The 17151-nt window shown below is 35.4% G+C and overlaps 1 protein-coding gene across 1 annotated transcript in view; it reads left to right on the top strand.

The window, feature by feature from the left end:
• Positions 1-6695, top strand: part of LOC115211957 (protein FAM149B1) — a 101345-nt gene extending 94650 nt beyond the window's left edge. Inside the window, exons 15-17 of the mRNA XM_029780721.2 lie at positions 2248-2341; positions 3527-3670; positions 6201-6695. Coding sequence (XP_029636581.1) covers positions 2248-2341; positions 3527-3670; positions 6201-6268 — 306 coding nt within the window. The 3' untranslated portion in view covers positions 6269-6695. The remainder of the gene's footprint in view (positions 1-2247; positions 2342-3526; positions 3671-6200) is intronic.
• The last annotated feature ends 10456 nt before the right edge of the window (positions 6696-17151 follow it).

Here is a 17151-nt window from a genome sequence, read left to right as displayed (position 1 = left end):
GCCTTACAATACTTGTTTTAGCTTTTTACATTCTGAGTTCACATACCTGTAAGGCCAACTGTTCCTTTCACCATTTGTGGGTCAATAAAATATGCCAATCTAATTCTGAGATGCCTTACCCATCTCCCTTCAAAACAGCTGGCTTTGAGCCTAAACTTGACACCATTATTATTAAAGAAGTGGAATGGTAATATTGATAGAGCATTGGATAAAGTTCCTTTTGTCTGAATTTCATCCTTCACTTAAAAGTGCTTTGAGTTTTGCAAGAACAATAGGAATGGCCTGAATACTTTGTGGTATTTAGTTAAATTGCTTTGGATTCCAATGTCATCCACTTCGTTTTTCATTCTTTCAGAATCAATAAAATAAAATGCCAGTCTTACACACCAGTCAATAAAATCACCTGACTTCCTCCCACCAAACTTCTAACTTTCTGCTTAATCAAACTTGCAGAATTGTTACAACACTGGGCAAAATGCCTTGTGGTGGTGATTTAAAAAATTTTTTTAATGGCTCTTTACATTCTGAGTTTAAATCCTACTGAAGTCCACTTTGTTTCAATACCAACAGGGTCAGCTTTGCCTTTCGTCCATTTGGGGTCAAGAAAATAAAGCACCAGTCATGCCCTGGGTTCAATGTATTTGACTACCACCCCATTCCCTTCAAAATTGCTGCTCTTGTACCAAAATTTGAAACCCATATTATTATTGAAGTAATAAAAAACCACAAATATTAGTGAAACTGATGCAATGCCATTTGATATTTAGTTACATTATTTTACATGCAGATTTCAGTCTTTACCAGAGATTGACTTTGACTTACATCCCTCTGAGATAAACGATAAAAGTTTCAGTCATACAAGAGTACTATTTAAACCAGTTAGACTTAATCTCAACAGATCTATTACCGTATACTCATACAATTTAATTTCTGTTGTTGTGCTGCACTGCTGTATAAAGCTATTTTTATCTATGTTCAGAGTTCAAATCCTGTTAGGGTTGAATTTTCCTTTCACTCTTTCGTGGTTCATGAAATAAGTACCAGACCTACATTATCTCATTGAAGCTTTTTTGTTTCAAATTAGCATGCTAGGGTTAACATTTGCCATTTAATCCTTTAAGGTTGTTAAATATAAATTTCTGACATTGATACAAGGCCGTAAATTTTGAGGAGGGATGGTTAAAGTAAATTTAATGAACCAGAACTTGACTGGTATTTTATTTTATCAACACTGAAAGGATGACAGATAAATTTGACCTCAATGGCAGAATGATTCTTGCAACCCTTCTATCACTACCTTAGCTAAATGCAGACACCATTAATATTCATTCAACCATAAACCTTTACATATTAGAAACATGTCCTTAAAAAAAATCATAATTTGACTGTTGTTATTGTTATTGTTTAGTCTTAAGTGAACCTTGATCAAGCACACCTACAATCAGATGTGTCCTTCTCTTCTTAAGACTGTAAGGTGTGATTCAATAGGGGTTTAGCTATTTCTAATGGTTGGAACAACTATACTGAGGCTCTCTTGTTGGTTTGTTATGAAAGAATCGTATCCTCTTAACTATTGCCAGAAATCCACCTGTATTCTATAGAATATAATACATAATATATCAACATAAGAGATTTTTTATATTGTAATATGAAGTCATGGAATAGAGGATATATTTTATAATCATCTTAATTTAAAATTAAGTATCTTAAGACAATAATAAGAGGAAAATAATGATCCCTGACGTTTCTGGATAAAATGTTACCAGTCATTTTCTAAAAAGAAGGTAACTTCCTAACTTCCTCAGGTAAATGCCTTAGACCTAAATTAACTAAAATAACCAGAATTAAGAGTCTTATCACTCAACGAAATAACCCAGGAATCAGTAACTCCAATGTCTTACTCTTTCTCAGTCAAACTATCACTCAGCAATACAAATGTCTCTCTAAATATATTTTTCTGAATATTTCATTGTGAACTCATTAGAATTCTAAGACTGATTTAGCTTTAATTTCAAGCTGAAGCCAATTCATTTCAGTTACACTCTTGGAAATAGTATTTTATAGCGTTTCATTTTTGCTTTTTGGTGGAATATGTTTGTTCCTACTCATTTAAAACCAATATTATTAAAAATGTTAATTTAAGTCACCTAAAAAGACTATGTACTTTGTTTCATGTGTTATACTGATACAGCTACCATACTAGCACTGTGTCATCACTGATTCTGTTGTTTTCCTTTAAAATTATAGTCTGAGACACCATTCAGTACATTGTTGATGCGTCGGTCCTCTACACCTCCTTGGCAACAGACTCTTAATTCCAACAGAGGGCATTCACTAATAGGTAAGCAACTGGGTTGAATCAAGTTTAATACATAAATTTAACTAACATATAACCACTTACTTACTTACATATTTATATTTAGTACCTGTGTTTTCTACCATGCTATGGTTTTGATTTACAGTAGACTTTAGTAATAGTTGCAAAAGCAAAAGGTATTCTTGTTGTTTTACTTCTCCAACTATTACAAGAGTCTGCTGAAGATTTCTATATCCAAATTCCAAGATACTTACAGGTAACCATGGTTTGTAAATAACAAGTAACTTCAGGAAAACAACATGTATGCTCTAAGACACTCTGCAAGTTAGCATTGAGCACTTTGATGTTTTAGAAGGCAGCATCTATCTTTTATATATATATATATATATATATATATATACACACATACACGTGTATATGTGTATACATTTATGTGTGTGTTATTACATAACACACCTTAAATCACATGAATTAATTCTATATAAGAATATATTTCTAGCCTATCAAAAATAGTTTGGGGTTTGTGAATCCATTGTGATACTTTGCTGGTCTTTATAAACACAGGATCTTGGTTACAATCATGTTGGCTGTCATTCAGCATCATACACAGTTGAAATTGTACATCTCTGCATCGGGTTGTTTTTCTGATAGGATAATTACATTAAACCATGAGGCATGTAAATGAATAAATTTGTTGTTTAAATAAGTTTAGTATTATGAATCTGAATTATTCATTCTATACATTTTACTGATATATAAAGTTTGACTGAGACTGTAAACTTGGTCCTGACCAGCTTGGTTGAAATCATGACTTTTCATTTGCTAAACCAACATATTCTCTGTAAGGAACAAGTGAGTTTATAACTCCCAGATTAACATTATTTGAACTCAGAACCATATGAAAGTATCTGATCTTCACCAGAAGTAATGATGATTATAGTTGTACCTTCTTTCCTGTTACTTTCCAGCTTAACATTAGTTGGGAACATGGTGTAGGTAGCTCCAAGACTTAAAACATGGTAATTGTATAACACAACACTTAAAGCAGGAATCATGAGCTTAAAATATGGAGCATGCTCCTTATATCAAATTTTGTATTTAAGATGTGAAATATATAATTACCAACGTTAATGACCACAAGTTTAATGGCTATGTCTTTTAATTTCCACTGTCCAGCAGTATCCATTTTGCATGTCATTTTACTTTCAGGTGGTCAAAATGTAACTTTAGGAATCAGTGGCAATAGCCTACAGCCTTTTGTCAGTGGAGATATCCATTCACATATGTCTTTACCCCAAGAAGATATACCTGAAGCAGATGAACTCCACCCAGAAATTATTTGTTCTCCATGGGGTAAGCAGGTTCAGTTTTTATACGACAGTGTCATTTCCGTTATCTCTTGTCTTTTCTATATTGTAAATAATGAGCAGGTATCATCAAAAGGCAACAAGTATATTCAATTCACCTTATTTCGAATTTTGAATATTTTAGAGGAATTGATCTTATGATTATAAATGACCGGCATTCTGTCAGTTGTGATGACAAGGGTTCCAGTTGATCCAATCAACAGAACAGCTTGCTCAAGAAATTAACATGCAAGTGGCTGAGCACTCCACAGATACACATAACCATAACGTAGTTCTCTGGGAAATTCAGCATGACACAGAATGTGACAAGGCTGGTCCTTTGAAATACAGGTGCAACTCATTTTTGCTAGCTAAATGGACTGGAGCAACATGAAATAAAGTGTCTTGCTCAAGTACACAATGCGTTACCAGGAATTGAACTCACAACCTTATGATCATGAGCCAAATGCCCTAACCACTGAGCCATGCACCTTCACAGTTATAAATGACTAAGTAAATATTAAATGCATTCACTCTTACTTATTATATTTTGGGAGTTGGATGAGTGACAAGGTGTCATTTTTTTGTATTCTATTACAAGTAGTAGTTGTTAGCTATTGGTTGTGAATCACTATGACTATCTCCAATGAATTGTTCTTTAATCCTCATCCTGATTGGGCAATTCTGTGATGAAAGGGGTTCTAGTCATGATTGTCCCATTTGTCTCTCAAGTATCTAGTATTGCATGTTCCTTTGATTTTAAGTTGTTAGAGCGTAATTTGGAGGAGATCAGCTACCATTTCTAGAAGGTCAAACAACCACATTAAGGCTTCCTTGTTGGAATGTATCCCTATCAAGTAATTTGAGGCTTGTTCAAGAGATTGTAAAAGCCTCAAATTGTGTAGGTCTTTACCTCAATGAGGCCAAAACTGAATACATAAACAAGTGCCTGTCCAACAGTGATTGCATCATCCATACTCTCAACAATGCGCCTTTAAATATGGTTTCTGATTATAAATATGTTGGGTCATACATATCATCATCTGGAAAAGACTTTCTAACTAGAAAGGGTATGGCCTGGTCAGCCTGTAATGACATGCATAAGATCTGGTCATCAAATCTAAGTAGAGACTTCAAACTTGAAATATTCAAAGCCACAGTTGAACCAATTCTACTATATGGCTCAGAAACCTGGACGTTATCAAAGAAGCTTGAGAGGCGGTTGGATGGAACCTAGACTCGCCTCCTTATGAGAACTCAAAACCTCTCGTGGAAGCGCCATCCAACCAAAATGCAAATATATGGGAAACTACCACCTGTGTCATCTCTTGTGAAAGGTAGGAGAGTCCAGTTTGCTGGACATTGTTGTAGAGCTGAAAAAGAAGTAATTTCTACTCTTCTCCTCTGGAAGCCATCTACTCGCAACACCAGAGGGCGCACACTCTCCTACCCTGATGTAATCTCCAGGGATACAGGCATCCAGCAACAGGACCTCCGTAATGCTATGATGGACCGTGAAGTCTGGCGCAACATAGTAAATTCCATTGTCTCGACCACGGTCGAACAATGATGATGATGATCAAGTAATTTTCTCAGAAAGTTGTTCTGTCATATAATTTCATCAATTTTGTCATCATAATATTACAAAAATCTTGGCTAAAAAGTACCTACCTAGCAAGCAGGTACTAATAAGTAGCCTACCCAGAACTTATTAAAATGACATCATATCTACAAATACATCTCCAAATGCAGGAACAACAAAATCACAGCACATAAGTGGAAAATATATTTCCTATTTTTAAGAAAGCCATCAATACCAACAGTGAAATTGTTTTAATAAAAAATGTAATATTCTAAAAGCAAATGTACCAGATGTGGTAGTTCTAGCCCCTTTCTATATTTTGAATACCATACATTTCAGATCTGGTCATTTTCATATCTTATCTTTTTTTTTCCCTTTTAGTTTAAAAAAATAATTATACAATATATATAATATTTCATATAATGTTAAAAATCATTTAATAAAATAAAAGGAAAAATATTTATATTAACCCTTTAGCTTTTAAACTGGCCCCCATATCCAGCCCAAATATTCTACCTGTTTTATATTCAAACTGGTCAGATCTGGTCTCTCACACCAACCCTACATTATCAGTCTAGAAATTAACAGTTACCTCATCAAACTCCCAAAATTACAAAATAATGCATGATTGATTCAAAACAATGTGAATAAATAAGCCTTACACTTGGCAAAACAATGAGAATGCTAAAGGTTTAAACCGTATGTATTGCAAATATATTAAATGATGTATTAATTGGATGGTCAATGTAGAATACTGTGTGTTCTAACCTATTATAACAGTTATTGTAGCACAAATAAAATGTTGGTTTCATTCCATGAACTTTGCTTGCATCTTTGGCTTTCATTGCCTTATGGCTGCTTTCTGTTTTCTTTCTCTCTTTTGCTAAAGCATTGTAATGTACCTGAACACAGCATATGCCATTATATATATATATATACCCGTCTCCTATTTCAGCCCCAGCTACAACCACTAACAAACCCTTGCGGAGAAATCAACAGTACAGCACTACAGTTCAATCCTGATGCTTGCAATTCAGGGCACTTACAACTCCAGGGACATCATCAAACCAACAGCAACATTTGTGGGGATGAAGATCCAAAGCTTATGTTGCTTACATCATTCTCCAACTATTGTAACTTTCAACAAAATGTACAGAGTTTTTGTGGGGTTTTTTTTATCTATCTTTGTCTCTTTTTTTTAAAGAGAAACTTTTTGATTAAATCAATAACAACGACAACAAGTAAATACAGAGCCCATACTGCAGCAACTAATCATAACCATCACTGAAGCAATTCATTTTTTTTTCTTGCTCTATATTTTTACAAACATCTTCAGAACCATTGTCTCCGTCCAACATACACACACAAAGGCACATGTACCTGTGTATCTATATGTATATACATTTAAGTGTGTGTGTGTGTGTGTGTATATATATTAGTGTATGTGTCCATGTGTATATATATATATATATATATATATATATATATATATATATATATATTAGTGCATGTGTCCGTGTGTGTGTGTCTTTATAAACGTATGTTTACATGTGCATACCTATATATGCATTTATGTACATTTCTGTATGTGTGTGTGTATTTGCAGATATGAATGATTGTTTACTTAAATGAATGAATGAATAAAAGAATGTGTATGCATGCACACACACACACACACACACACGCACATATACACATGCACATACACACCCATTGAATACTGACACCAGATGTAGAAATTGTTTAAACTAACGCCAACATGAAAGTCCATCTGAAAATCATTGGTTTTGTAGAATAAGCAATAAAAGAAGAATCTATTATTATATTTTAATTTTATATTTTTGTTTTATTTGAAGTAATTTCTTTCTATTTCTGAACTCTTGCTGTTTAAGTGTAAAAATGTTTAGTCTATAATTTAGACTATAATTTATAGTCTATGAATTAAAACTGACCTCATAAAAACAAAAAAATCAGTGATAGGTAGAGTCTATTACAATGTATATCTTCTTGAAAACTTAGTAACTTCTATGCTGGAGTGAGACAGCATGTTCTTTGTCTATCTCCTTAACTTCTTGGAGATTTTAGGTATAATTATACTATTGTGTCCATCTATTCTAATTTAATTAAATTCTATATCTTTTGTGCAGCTGAAGATTGCTCTGCATTTTAAATTGATGTAATGATTGCAGTTTATTTTGTCTCTTTGTCGTCTCTCCTGGTGCTTTATTTATTTAATAGGTTTCCCATTTGGGGGCTTTGTAGGACTATTGGTAAGTTTGACTGTATAATTTGAAACATGTTAGTAACTCCAGGGTTGTGTGTGTTTATGAATGCGATGATGTTTTCTTTGTTTTTCTTTTTTGGAGTTCTGAGTTGTGTGATGTCCAGTTTCATTGCTTTTGAGATTCCATTTTATATTAATTTGAATGGGTATTTCTGTTCTAGTAGGAAGTTTTTAAGTTCATTTAGTCTTATTTGGCATATTTGTGAGTCGATCACTATGCTGCTTTTGCATCTTGCCATACTATATGGAATGTTTCTTTTTATGTGGGATGGGTGGCAGGAGTAGAAATTCAAGTATTGGTGTGTGTCAGTTGTTTTGTAGTGGATATCTGTTGTGACGATGGAGTTGTGTATCTTGATGTTGATGTCTAGGATGGTTTCTGTCGTAAAGTTGATAGATGGACGCAGTGTGTTGAGGATGTTGTGGAATGTTCGTAGATCTTCTTCTGATCTGTTCCAAAAGATGAAACAGTCATCGAGGTAGATGTCTTCTTTGAAGTCGTGTTCAAAGATTTTCCTTATGTCCTCATACAGTTTGTTCTCAAGGAAACCCATAACCAGGTTTGCAGTTTCAAATCTTTTGTGGTCATGAGTCACAATATAATGATTTAAATGGAGAAAGAGGGAAAATGAAAATAGATGAATTAAAGAAGAAGATTCGTTCACAACAAAACAGTTTCAAAAACCATGTTGGGAAAACTGGTACATGTACAAAAGTTAGTTATTTAATAGCTGAACAATTGGCTCAGAAGGATAAGTCACTGATAGATGGTGAATTAATAAATGAATGTATTGTAAGTGCTTTAAATAAATATTGTCCTGAGAAGGTGAACTGATTCAATGAAACAAGAGTGTCACATCAGACAACTGGTAGAAGAATTGGTGACTTAGCTGACAGTATTGTGGGTAGATTACAGACTCAGTTATCTAAATGTGTCCATTACAGTTTAGTATTGGATGAAAGTGCTGATCAAAGTGACACTGCACAATTGGTTATTTTTATCAGAGGAATTGGTGTTAATTTTAATATCATTGAAGAAACGTTGGGCGTGTGTCATATGAAGGGTTCAACAATTGGCGGGGACATAATTGAGCATTTTAGTTTATCATTAGAAAAGTTCAATGTTGATAGAAATGAAATTAATTCAATTACAATTGATGGTGCTCCTGCTTTAACTGGTAAAAATAATGGGTTTATTACTTTATTCAAAGAAATGGTTGATCATGATATACTTAGCTATCATCAACAGCAATTGTGTGCTCAAAAATTAAATATGAAACAGTTGATGACAGATATTGCGAACATTGTTAAGTTTTATCAGATCTCAGGGCTTGAACCATCAGACATTCAAAGCATAATTGACAGAAGTTGGCAGTGAGTATGAAGACATTATTTATTTCTCAAAAGTCAAATGGCTCGGTCAAGCAGCAACTTTGAATAGATTTCAACTATTGTGCATGTGGAGTAGTACATACTGCTGTGAACAATTCTTTTCATGTATGAAAAACCTCTAAACTGCTGAAAGAAATAGGCTGAGTGACTGTCATTTAACTAACATTCTTAAAGTAAAGAATAGTACCATAAAAGCAGATATTGAGATTATCATCATAGGAAAGCAATGCCAAAAATCACATTGATTTTATTTTGTGTAAGTGTAATTTCATTTTTACTGTCAATAACACATAATTTTGTATTTATACTTGTTATTAAAAATTTTATTCACTATATCTTGAACTTTTTAAAAGTTTATATCTAAGTACCTTTGTGGTCTAGTGAATATACTTAAATTTATAGTTTGACCCACAAGGAAAAAAGATTGGACATCCCTGACCTAGGACAACACTACCTAATATGTGCCTTTTTTTTAACATGGTACAGTATGATTTAAAGAAGTTCATATATAGAACTTGAGGGATCTTTTTTTTTTTTAGAAGAAAAATATGCGCCTTAATACCATCAAATATGGTAAATTCAAATAGTTTGCATCAACTGAAGAATAATAAGAATTAAATTTGGAATTAAAAAAGGAGTTATTATTCTCGAATTCTGCTATTCATGTTTTTTATAAATTTTCCAACTGACTAATAATTTGATACCAAATTAAGATGAAATAATTACTAAAGTAAGAGTAGACAATGAAAGCGGTAAACAAGAAAGTTCTAACTACACGAAACTCTACCAACGCTAGGGGACTACACCAAAATATAAAGTAAAAGAAGAAATAAGCATGCAAAGAGCGGAGGAAATTAATCTGATCTTTGGCGGACACAGTGACAATTTGAATAATGTTTAGATCGTCTTAACTATGACTAAGCATAGTCTTAACCCTGACTGTCAGAAACTTAACAAAAAGAATAATCATAACCGTATACTTGTGTGACAATGTAGAATAATGAGCAAGAGAAATTACTTTTCCATCCACATGTAAAATAATTAGTAAAGTAGGCAATAATACATTGTGGCGAGCAAGGAAAAGATCAGTTAAGTAAGACTTAATTAATTTGAGGAAAGGTAAAACATTTGCATAAATGAAAGGCAGGGGAGACAACTTCAAGATATTCACAAACTTTATTACTTTTGAAATAGGAAGGGCAGATAACTCATCAAAACTATTACCAAAGTACGTCATTAGAAAAGTGTTTCCCACCTTGGCCTGCTGAAAATAAATACAAGGAATTCATACTAAACTTTATCTTTGAAAACCTCACAGAAGATTTAAGGAGGGGAGGGTAATGGCTGATTCTGCTTGTCATCATATAGGACACTGAATTTAGAAAAGGTGAGGACAGCTGTTGTTAGCATACTATAATATATTGTATATAATTATATATTTTACTGAAATACTATATTATTGTAGTCTCTAATTATATATACTACAATAGTACTATATAACTGTAGCATCTAATAATATAGCTGCAATTACGGACTCAGCCCTAATGTTTATAACAGAAGGGAAGAAGTGGTTTGGATAAAAAAAGATGCTTGGACAAAACCTACTCAAACTTGAAGGGAAATGGGAAATATATACAGGACTTCCATACAGGTGCAAAAGCTATATAAATTTTATTGATATATAAAAGGACAAAAACTAGAAATTGTCCTTTGGTCGAAAATGTGTGCCAGAATCATCTTGGTTGAGTTAACAGCCTTTTATGAAGGCCGAGTAGAGGAACAATACCAACTGAAGGTGAGAAAATATGATGACTTGGTGAAAGAACTAACAAAGAAGGGGTAATGTTGCATCGCAAAGGCGGTGGGTGTTGGCAATTGGTGGTTTATCGCAGCATTTATATGCCATCTACTAAGTGACATCAAAATCAAGAGTCGTAAAAGAATAGCGACAATGAATGCCTGTCGGAGACAACTGAAAAGAGTTTACTGTATTTATGGGCGAAAAGGGATGATGGATGGAACTGAAAAAGATACAGCAAGCCTCAAGGAGGAAACCTAGTTTGAAAAGCTTATAAGTGGTCTGTGTGGCTGAGCAATAAGCTCACGTAAAAGTATCTAGTTCAATCACTATTGAAGATGGAATTTAAATAACAGTGGAAGGATACCTAGGAGTCACTACCTAAGTGGTCTCAGCTCCCTCAGAGTGTTGAGAACTGACGGGGTGAAACATTTATTTTACAGGAGCTCTTCCTCTGAAGATTTCTCCTGCTGTCCACTCGCCCCGTCGCAACTTTCTGCTCACTACCATAGAAGTACTATGTAATTGATGTTGTTACATAATTGACAAGTGTTTCAATAGCTTGCAGAACATAGTTCAAATACTCTTGTTGATCAGCGGGAGTTGAGAAAAAATCATTACAATACATCCTACTTTATCGAGAGAATTAATAAAATTACCAAGAGTCAATACTATTTTCACAAATAATCTGACTTCATAAATCTAAGGCAGTATGTAGAATAGTACATACCAACCAAGGAGTCAATAACTTCTAGTTCCTCATTAGAATTGTTTTGTCGTAACCAAGACAACTGAATCATTCAAGCTGCTCTAAATAGATTGTTAGTTAATTATTTCAAACTTTTTCCACAAGGGAGGTTGGGATGAGTCGATTACATTGACCCCAGTGTTCAACTGGTACTTATTTTATTGACCCTGAAGAGATGAAAGGCAAACTTGACCTCGGCGGAATTTGAACTCAGAACATAGCGGCAGACAAAATACCTATGTCTTTACTATCCACAAGGGGCTAAACACAGAGAGGACAAACAAGGACAGACACACGGATTAAGTTAATTATATTGACACCAGTGCGTAACTGGTACTTATTTAATTGACCCTGAAAGGACGAAAGGCAAAGTCGACCTCGGCGGAATTTGAACTCAGAACATAGCGGCAGGCGAAATACCGCAAAGCATTTCGCCCGGCGCGCTAACGTTTCTGCCAGCTCGCCGCCTTAGATTGTTATTTAATTATCATCAAAAGAAACCATTCATTTTTAGGAGCATCCCCGATTCCTTTTTTTTATGAAGACAGTATTGCAGGAGATTGCCTCCTCCAACTTCCTGTAGATAGAGGGACCGTATAGAAGCTCCTTAACGGTTGTAAAATTGGTTTGAATTACCAAATGTTTTATTTACCATTACACTATATTTGTATCAACAAATTATCATCGTGTAATACAGGTCATATGAATGATTGCATATTATGAATATTCGTTGATTGAAACTGCTAGTTAAGGTTCATGACCAGGAGAAAAAAAATAGTTGAGAAACTACCATGGTAAAAATAACCGACTTGCACAAATCCTGAAATAACTCCTTGATTATGTAGAATTTGCCAGGAGAATGACTCAGAAACTATAGAACAGGGGTATAAAAAATAAACATGAACCGTATATATCTGAAATAACTCGGCTCCAAGTCGAATTTTGTGACCTTTAAAAAACTGTTGATCCAGAAGGTTCTACAATCCGTTTTGCGAGATAACTTGCACACTTCTAAAGTTGCTGTCTCGGTTATAAATAAGTCAGCTAGTGCAGATTGGTCAAATCGTATTCATTTAAGATTTTATTTTTTGTGGTAGCTCTTTCCTCTTTTGGAAAATACATAGATCGTGGTTCCAGACTGGAGAAAAATATTAGAACTATTGTTCGAATTTCAACCAGGTTCTCACAAAAATACATATATCTATCACGCTGGTGCATGGCATAAAGTGATAAATAATAATGCGATCAGCTTGCATAGAGATGACCTTTCAGTAAGAAGACTTATTTCAGATACATTACTTTGTTGTAACCCTATTGTATGCTAGATTAGTGAATTAATAAAGTTATTACAATCGTTAGCAACCCTCATGCATAAAAATATAAATTATTTATCAAACTAGTTGTCCTCGATGTATATTTAATTGTCTTTATCTGGTTTCATTAAGCTCTTAATACACGTATATTTCTAAACAGTGTCAAAGTAAACAGAGTGTACATAGTCGCTAATAAAATCCCTAAGCAGAAATGAAACTAATACAGTTGATCCTTTTTTTCTCCCTCAGAAGATATTGTACATAAAAAAAGTGTTTACATCTGTTGTGGATCTTGCATGCATGAAGTGGATTCAATCCACCAAAGCCAAATTTAAATTAACACTGCAACAGATCTTTTCCCACGGTGGAACAATGGTTTTTCTCTGACAGCAGTTTTACATTTTCCAGATGCCTTTGGCTAGACCGAAATAATATCTTCGCCACTTGACACTTTCTAACCTCTTCTACTTCACCAAAAGCTAAAATAGAGATAACAAGACCACCAACTAAATCTATTGTTCTCAATGATATATCTATCCTTCTGGATAGTCACTACGGTGACAATGAAGTCTGTCTGACCAGCTAGAACCTTGGTCAGATGGAGAAATGAAGTTTAGTGTCAGCAACTGTGAGACAACATCCTACAACTCTCACTAGCTTTAATTATGTTCTCTTACAACATCATTCTATCTCTCTCTGTATTTACTACTAAACAATGAAGAGGGCACAAACACAAACTTTACTTCGCATGCTTCTGGATTTATCGTAACCTGCTCGTCGAGGCAAGGTATTGTAACGTAACGGTAAATAAATATTTCCTTAAAACTTCATGCATTGTTCATCTTTCACATCTTACAATTATAACAAAAAATTTTTATCGTTACAACTGCTGACTCCGACATTTCATCATATTGTTTACAAATCAATTTCTCCCGCTACACATCTATCTTATTACACACACTGTTGGATAAAATATAGATATACTTTGTAGCATAGAATATCACGGTAGTGTCGACAGCGGATGTAGAAAATGTCCCGTAGAGCAGGCGGTATTTTAAATGCGTAGCTACAAATACGTGTGTGTGTGTGTTTATCACATCATCGAAGGTCTATTTAATTTTGTTTTAACTCTCATATTTACTCCAATGAAAAACTTGTAAACTTTTCCTCGTTGATATTATAAGTGTCACTCAATAAAATAAGTACCAGTTAAGGGGCTAAATCGGTTACATCAACTTCAGTACTCAACTGGTACTTATTTTACAGACCCCGAAAGGATGAAAGACAAAGTCAAGCTCGACGGAACTTGAACTCAGAACGTAGAGACGAGTGAAATGTCGTTAATCGTTAGCCCAGCATGCTAGCGATTCTGTCAGCTTGCCGCCCTGTTTGGAATCAATATTATAAGTGTCACTAAAGCGGCGAGCAGGCAGAATCGTTAACACGCCAGGCAAAATGCTTAGCGATATATCGTCCGTCTTTACGTTCTGAGTTCAAATTCCGCAGAGGTCGGCTTTACTATCATCCTTTCAGGGTCAATAAAATAAGTACCAGTTACCCCATCCCCGAAATAGCTTTGTGCCAAAATTTGAAACTGAACTATTTCTTCCAGCTTGTGGTGTTTGAGGCGTTTGGAGGGACAGGGTTGCTAACGACGAAGTGTTCGTCATCGTTGGCGGTTCGCCTTACTGAGGTGTCAGGTGATGTTCGTGAGGATGCTTGGCTGTTCCAACGCCTTGGCCTCGACATCACCCGTGACAAGACCGCGAGCGTGTTGGTTTGCTTCGGTAGCTTCCGTTGAACCTTATGCTATGCGATCGATTGAGGCACTTGGTGTTGAATTGATGCTTTTCCACTCTTTTTTAAATTTTGCTTTCTTTTTCTTTCCTTGTACCTCTTTTTTTATATTTTTTCCCGGTATTGATTTGTAGGTGCAGTTGCCCCACTTGACAGCGAGGTTAAACCAGTTGAACAATAGAAGGCATAAGCAACGTTATGGTTCAGACACTCATCTCTTTCTCTTTCTGCATCGGTAACTGGCTCCCTCTCACACCACACGTCAGTAGCAGATAGGAACTAACGCACAGAACACCGTGGCCTCCACGCATCAAACCATTTTTTCGCCATTGGCGATCTTTCGTTTTGAGAACAGTTCACATCACTTCTTAAAGCACGTGGGTTTGTTTATGCTTCTGAACAAGATCGTCGATTTCCGTAATATCTTTTTTTTTACTTATGTGGGGGAAGAGGGGAACTTTTGAAGTCGGCGTAAAAGCGAAAGAGTCAGAGAGAGAGAGAGAGCGATTGGAAGAGGGAACTTATCTTTAGAAGTCGGCGTGAAGCAGAGGAAGTGATGTGTATTTGATGGGGTGTGCGAGACAGAAAGTGTGGTGTGTACGTCTCTGCCGATTTCAAAAGATACCCTCTTCCTCAACATAAGTTTAAAAAATTCTTTTAATTTTACGGAAAGTGACGATCTTGTTCAGAAACATAAACAAACCCACGTGGTTTATAAGTGACAGTCTTGTGGTGTATATACATGTGGCCACATTAAAGGTATATAAAGTCGCAGCCGTGTCGTATGTATTCTTTCTACTGGGTTTCCTGTCAAATGATATTACAGCCTTCTGAGTAGAGTCACATTAGATCGCTCAACATCCTATCCCTCTAAAGATTTATATTTTTAATGTGGTTTTGTATTATATATGTATCATAAACATACGTGTTATATTCCAATAAAAATAAACAATTTTAAAATACATAAGTGTCACTGGGATAGAATCGGTAGAGCAGCAAACGAAATGAACATAGAATATTTAATTACGCCTGAGTTCAAATCTTGCAATGCTTCCTGTAAGTTTTAGCAGGCAGAGTACACACAAGTCTTAGTGACAAAATATTAGTAATACAGTCATTGTGTGTGTGAGAGAGACAGCGTCGTAACAGTTGGCAACACTGGTTCTGACGAGTCTTCACAGCGACGGAGTAAAGTGACAGCATAAAATTTCATTACTACTATGGGAAATTATTGCTCTGCTTTACGAGTTTTCGCTTATAGAGCAGTCTCCAGGGACAAATTAACTCGTATATACAAATAAATAAGAAACTCTAACAGGTCCTTAATTTTCTCGGATAAGACTAAGAACTTATGATAGATACATACGCTTACGATAGGCTTTTAAATCATTCAATTACACAAAAATAAAGACACGCTTCCCCACACACTTACAATAACATTAACTGTGTGGTTAAACAAATAGCAGTTAACCTAGCTATAGCTGACAGAGTAGAGATATTGGCCAAGAGAAATGCTTTTATTATTTTACCTGTAATCCCAAATACTGCCCGATCAACCCGGCCAGGCGAGTAAGTATATAGAGGAAGATTAATGATGACATAAGATACACGAGCCTTTGTCTATGGCGCAGCACCAATGAGGTAACCACATGGTTTATTGCTAACCGGGACAGAAGCAGGGCTATATTTGCACAGTTCGACATTGTCGACTTTTATCCATCTATTTCTAAAGAGTTATTGCTGAAGGCACTTTCTTTTGCCAAGGGCTTCACAGATATCAGTAATAGTGATGTTAGAGTTATCATGCATGCCAAGAAGACGGTGCTGTTCAGTAAAGATTCGACTTGGATCAATGAATCTGACTCCGAGGGCTCCTTTGATGTAGCTGTGGAAGCATATGGCAGCGCCGATACCTGTGATCTTATCGGACTGTACATCCTGGACATCTTAGGGAAGAGGTTTCCTTCGACTCTACAGAGATGACGCCCTAGCCATCTGTAGAGGAGCCAACGGCCACACATTAGACTTAGAAAGGACCTAAGTAGCACTTTAGGCTTAGTGGGTCTCAAGATCACCATTGAGACTAATCACACCACAGTAGATTTCTTAGATGTTACTTTAGCTCTGGGCTCTGGTACATACTGGCCCTATTACAAGCCAAACAAGAGACTGTCATATATTAGCACAGCCTCCTACCATCCCCAATAGTTTTCAAGAACCTAGTGAAAGGTGTAAGCAAGATGACCTCGAGCCAAGATATATTCGACACCGCTGCCCCCAACTACAACGAGGCACTGGCATCGAGTGGGTTTAAAGACCGCATCTCCTAGCCCTAGCACCCAGTTGTTAAACCTAGCCTAGCCCTAGCACCCAGAAAAGGAAGCACCGCAGAAATGTCGTTTGGTTTGCACCGCCCTTCTCACTCAACGTCAAGATTTGTGTGGGAAAGATCTTCCTTAGATTGATAGACAAACGTTTCACACACACATACACACATAGATACAGGCATTTATCTAACAGACACAACCTAAGAAACTCCTTTAGTTGTGCACCTAACAAAAAAAAAACATTTTA

The sequence above is a fragment of the Octopus sinensis genome, linkage group LG5, assembly GCF_006345805.1.
Source record: "Octopus sinensis linkage group LG5, ASM634580v1, whole genome shotgun sequence".
NCBI classification, from domain to species: Eukaryota; Metazoa; Mollusca; class Cephalopoda; order Octopoda; family Octopodidae; genus Octopus; species Octopus sinensis.
Note: the sequence above shows the minus strand (reverse complement) of the source record. Positions and strands in the feature narration are given on the sequence as shown.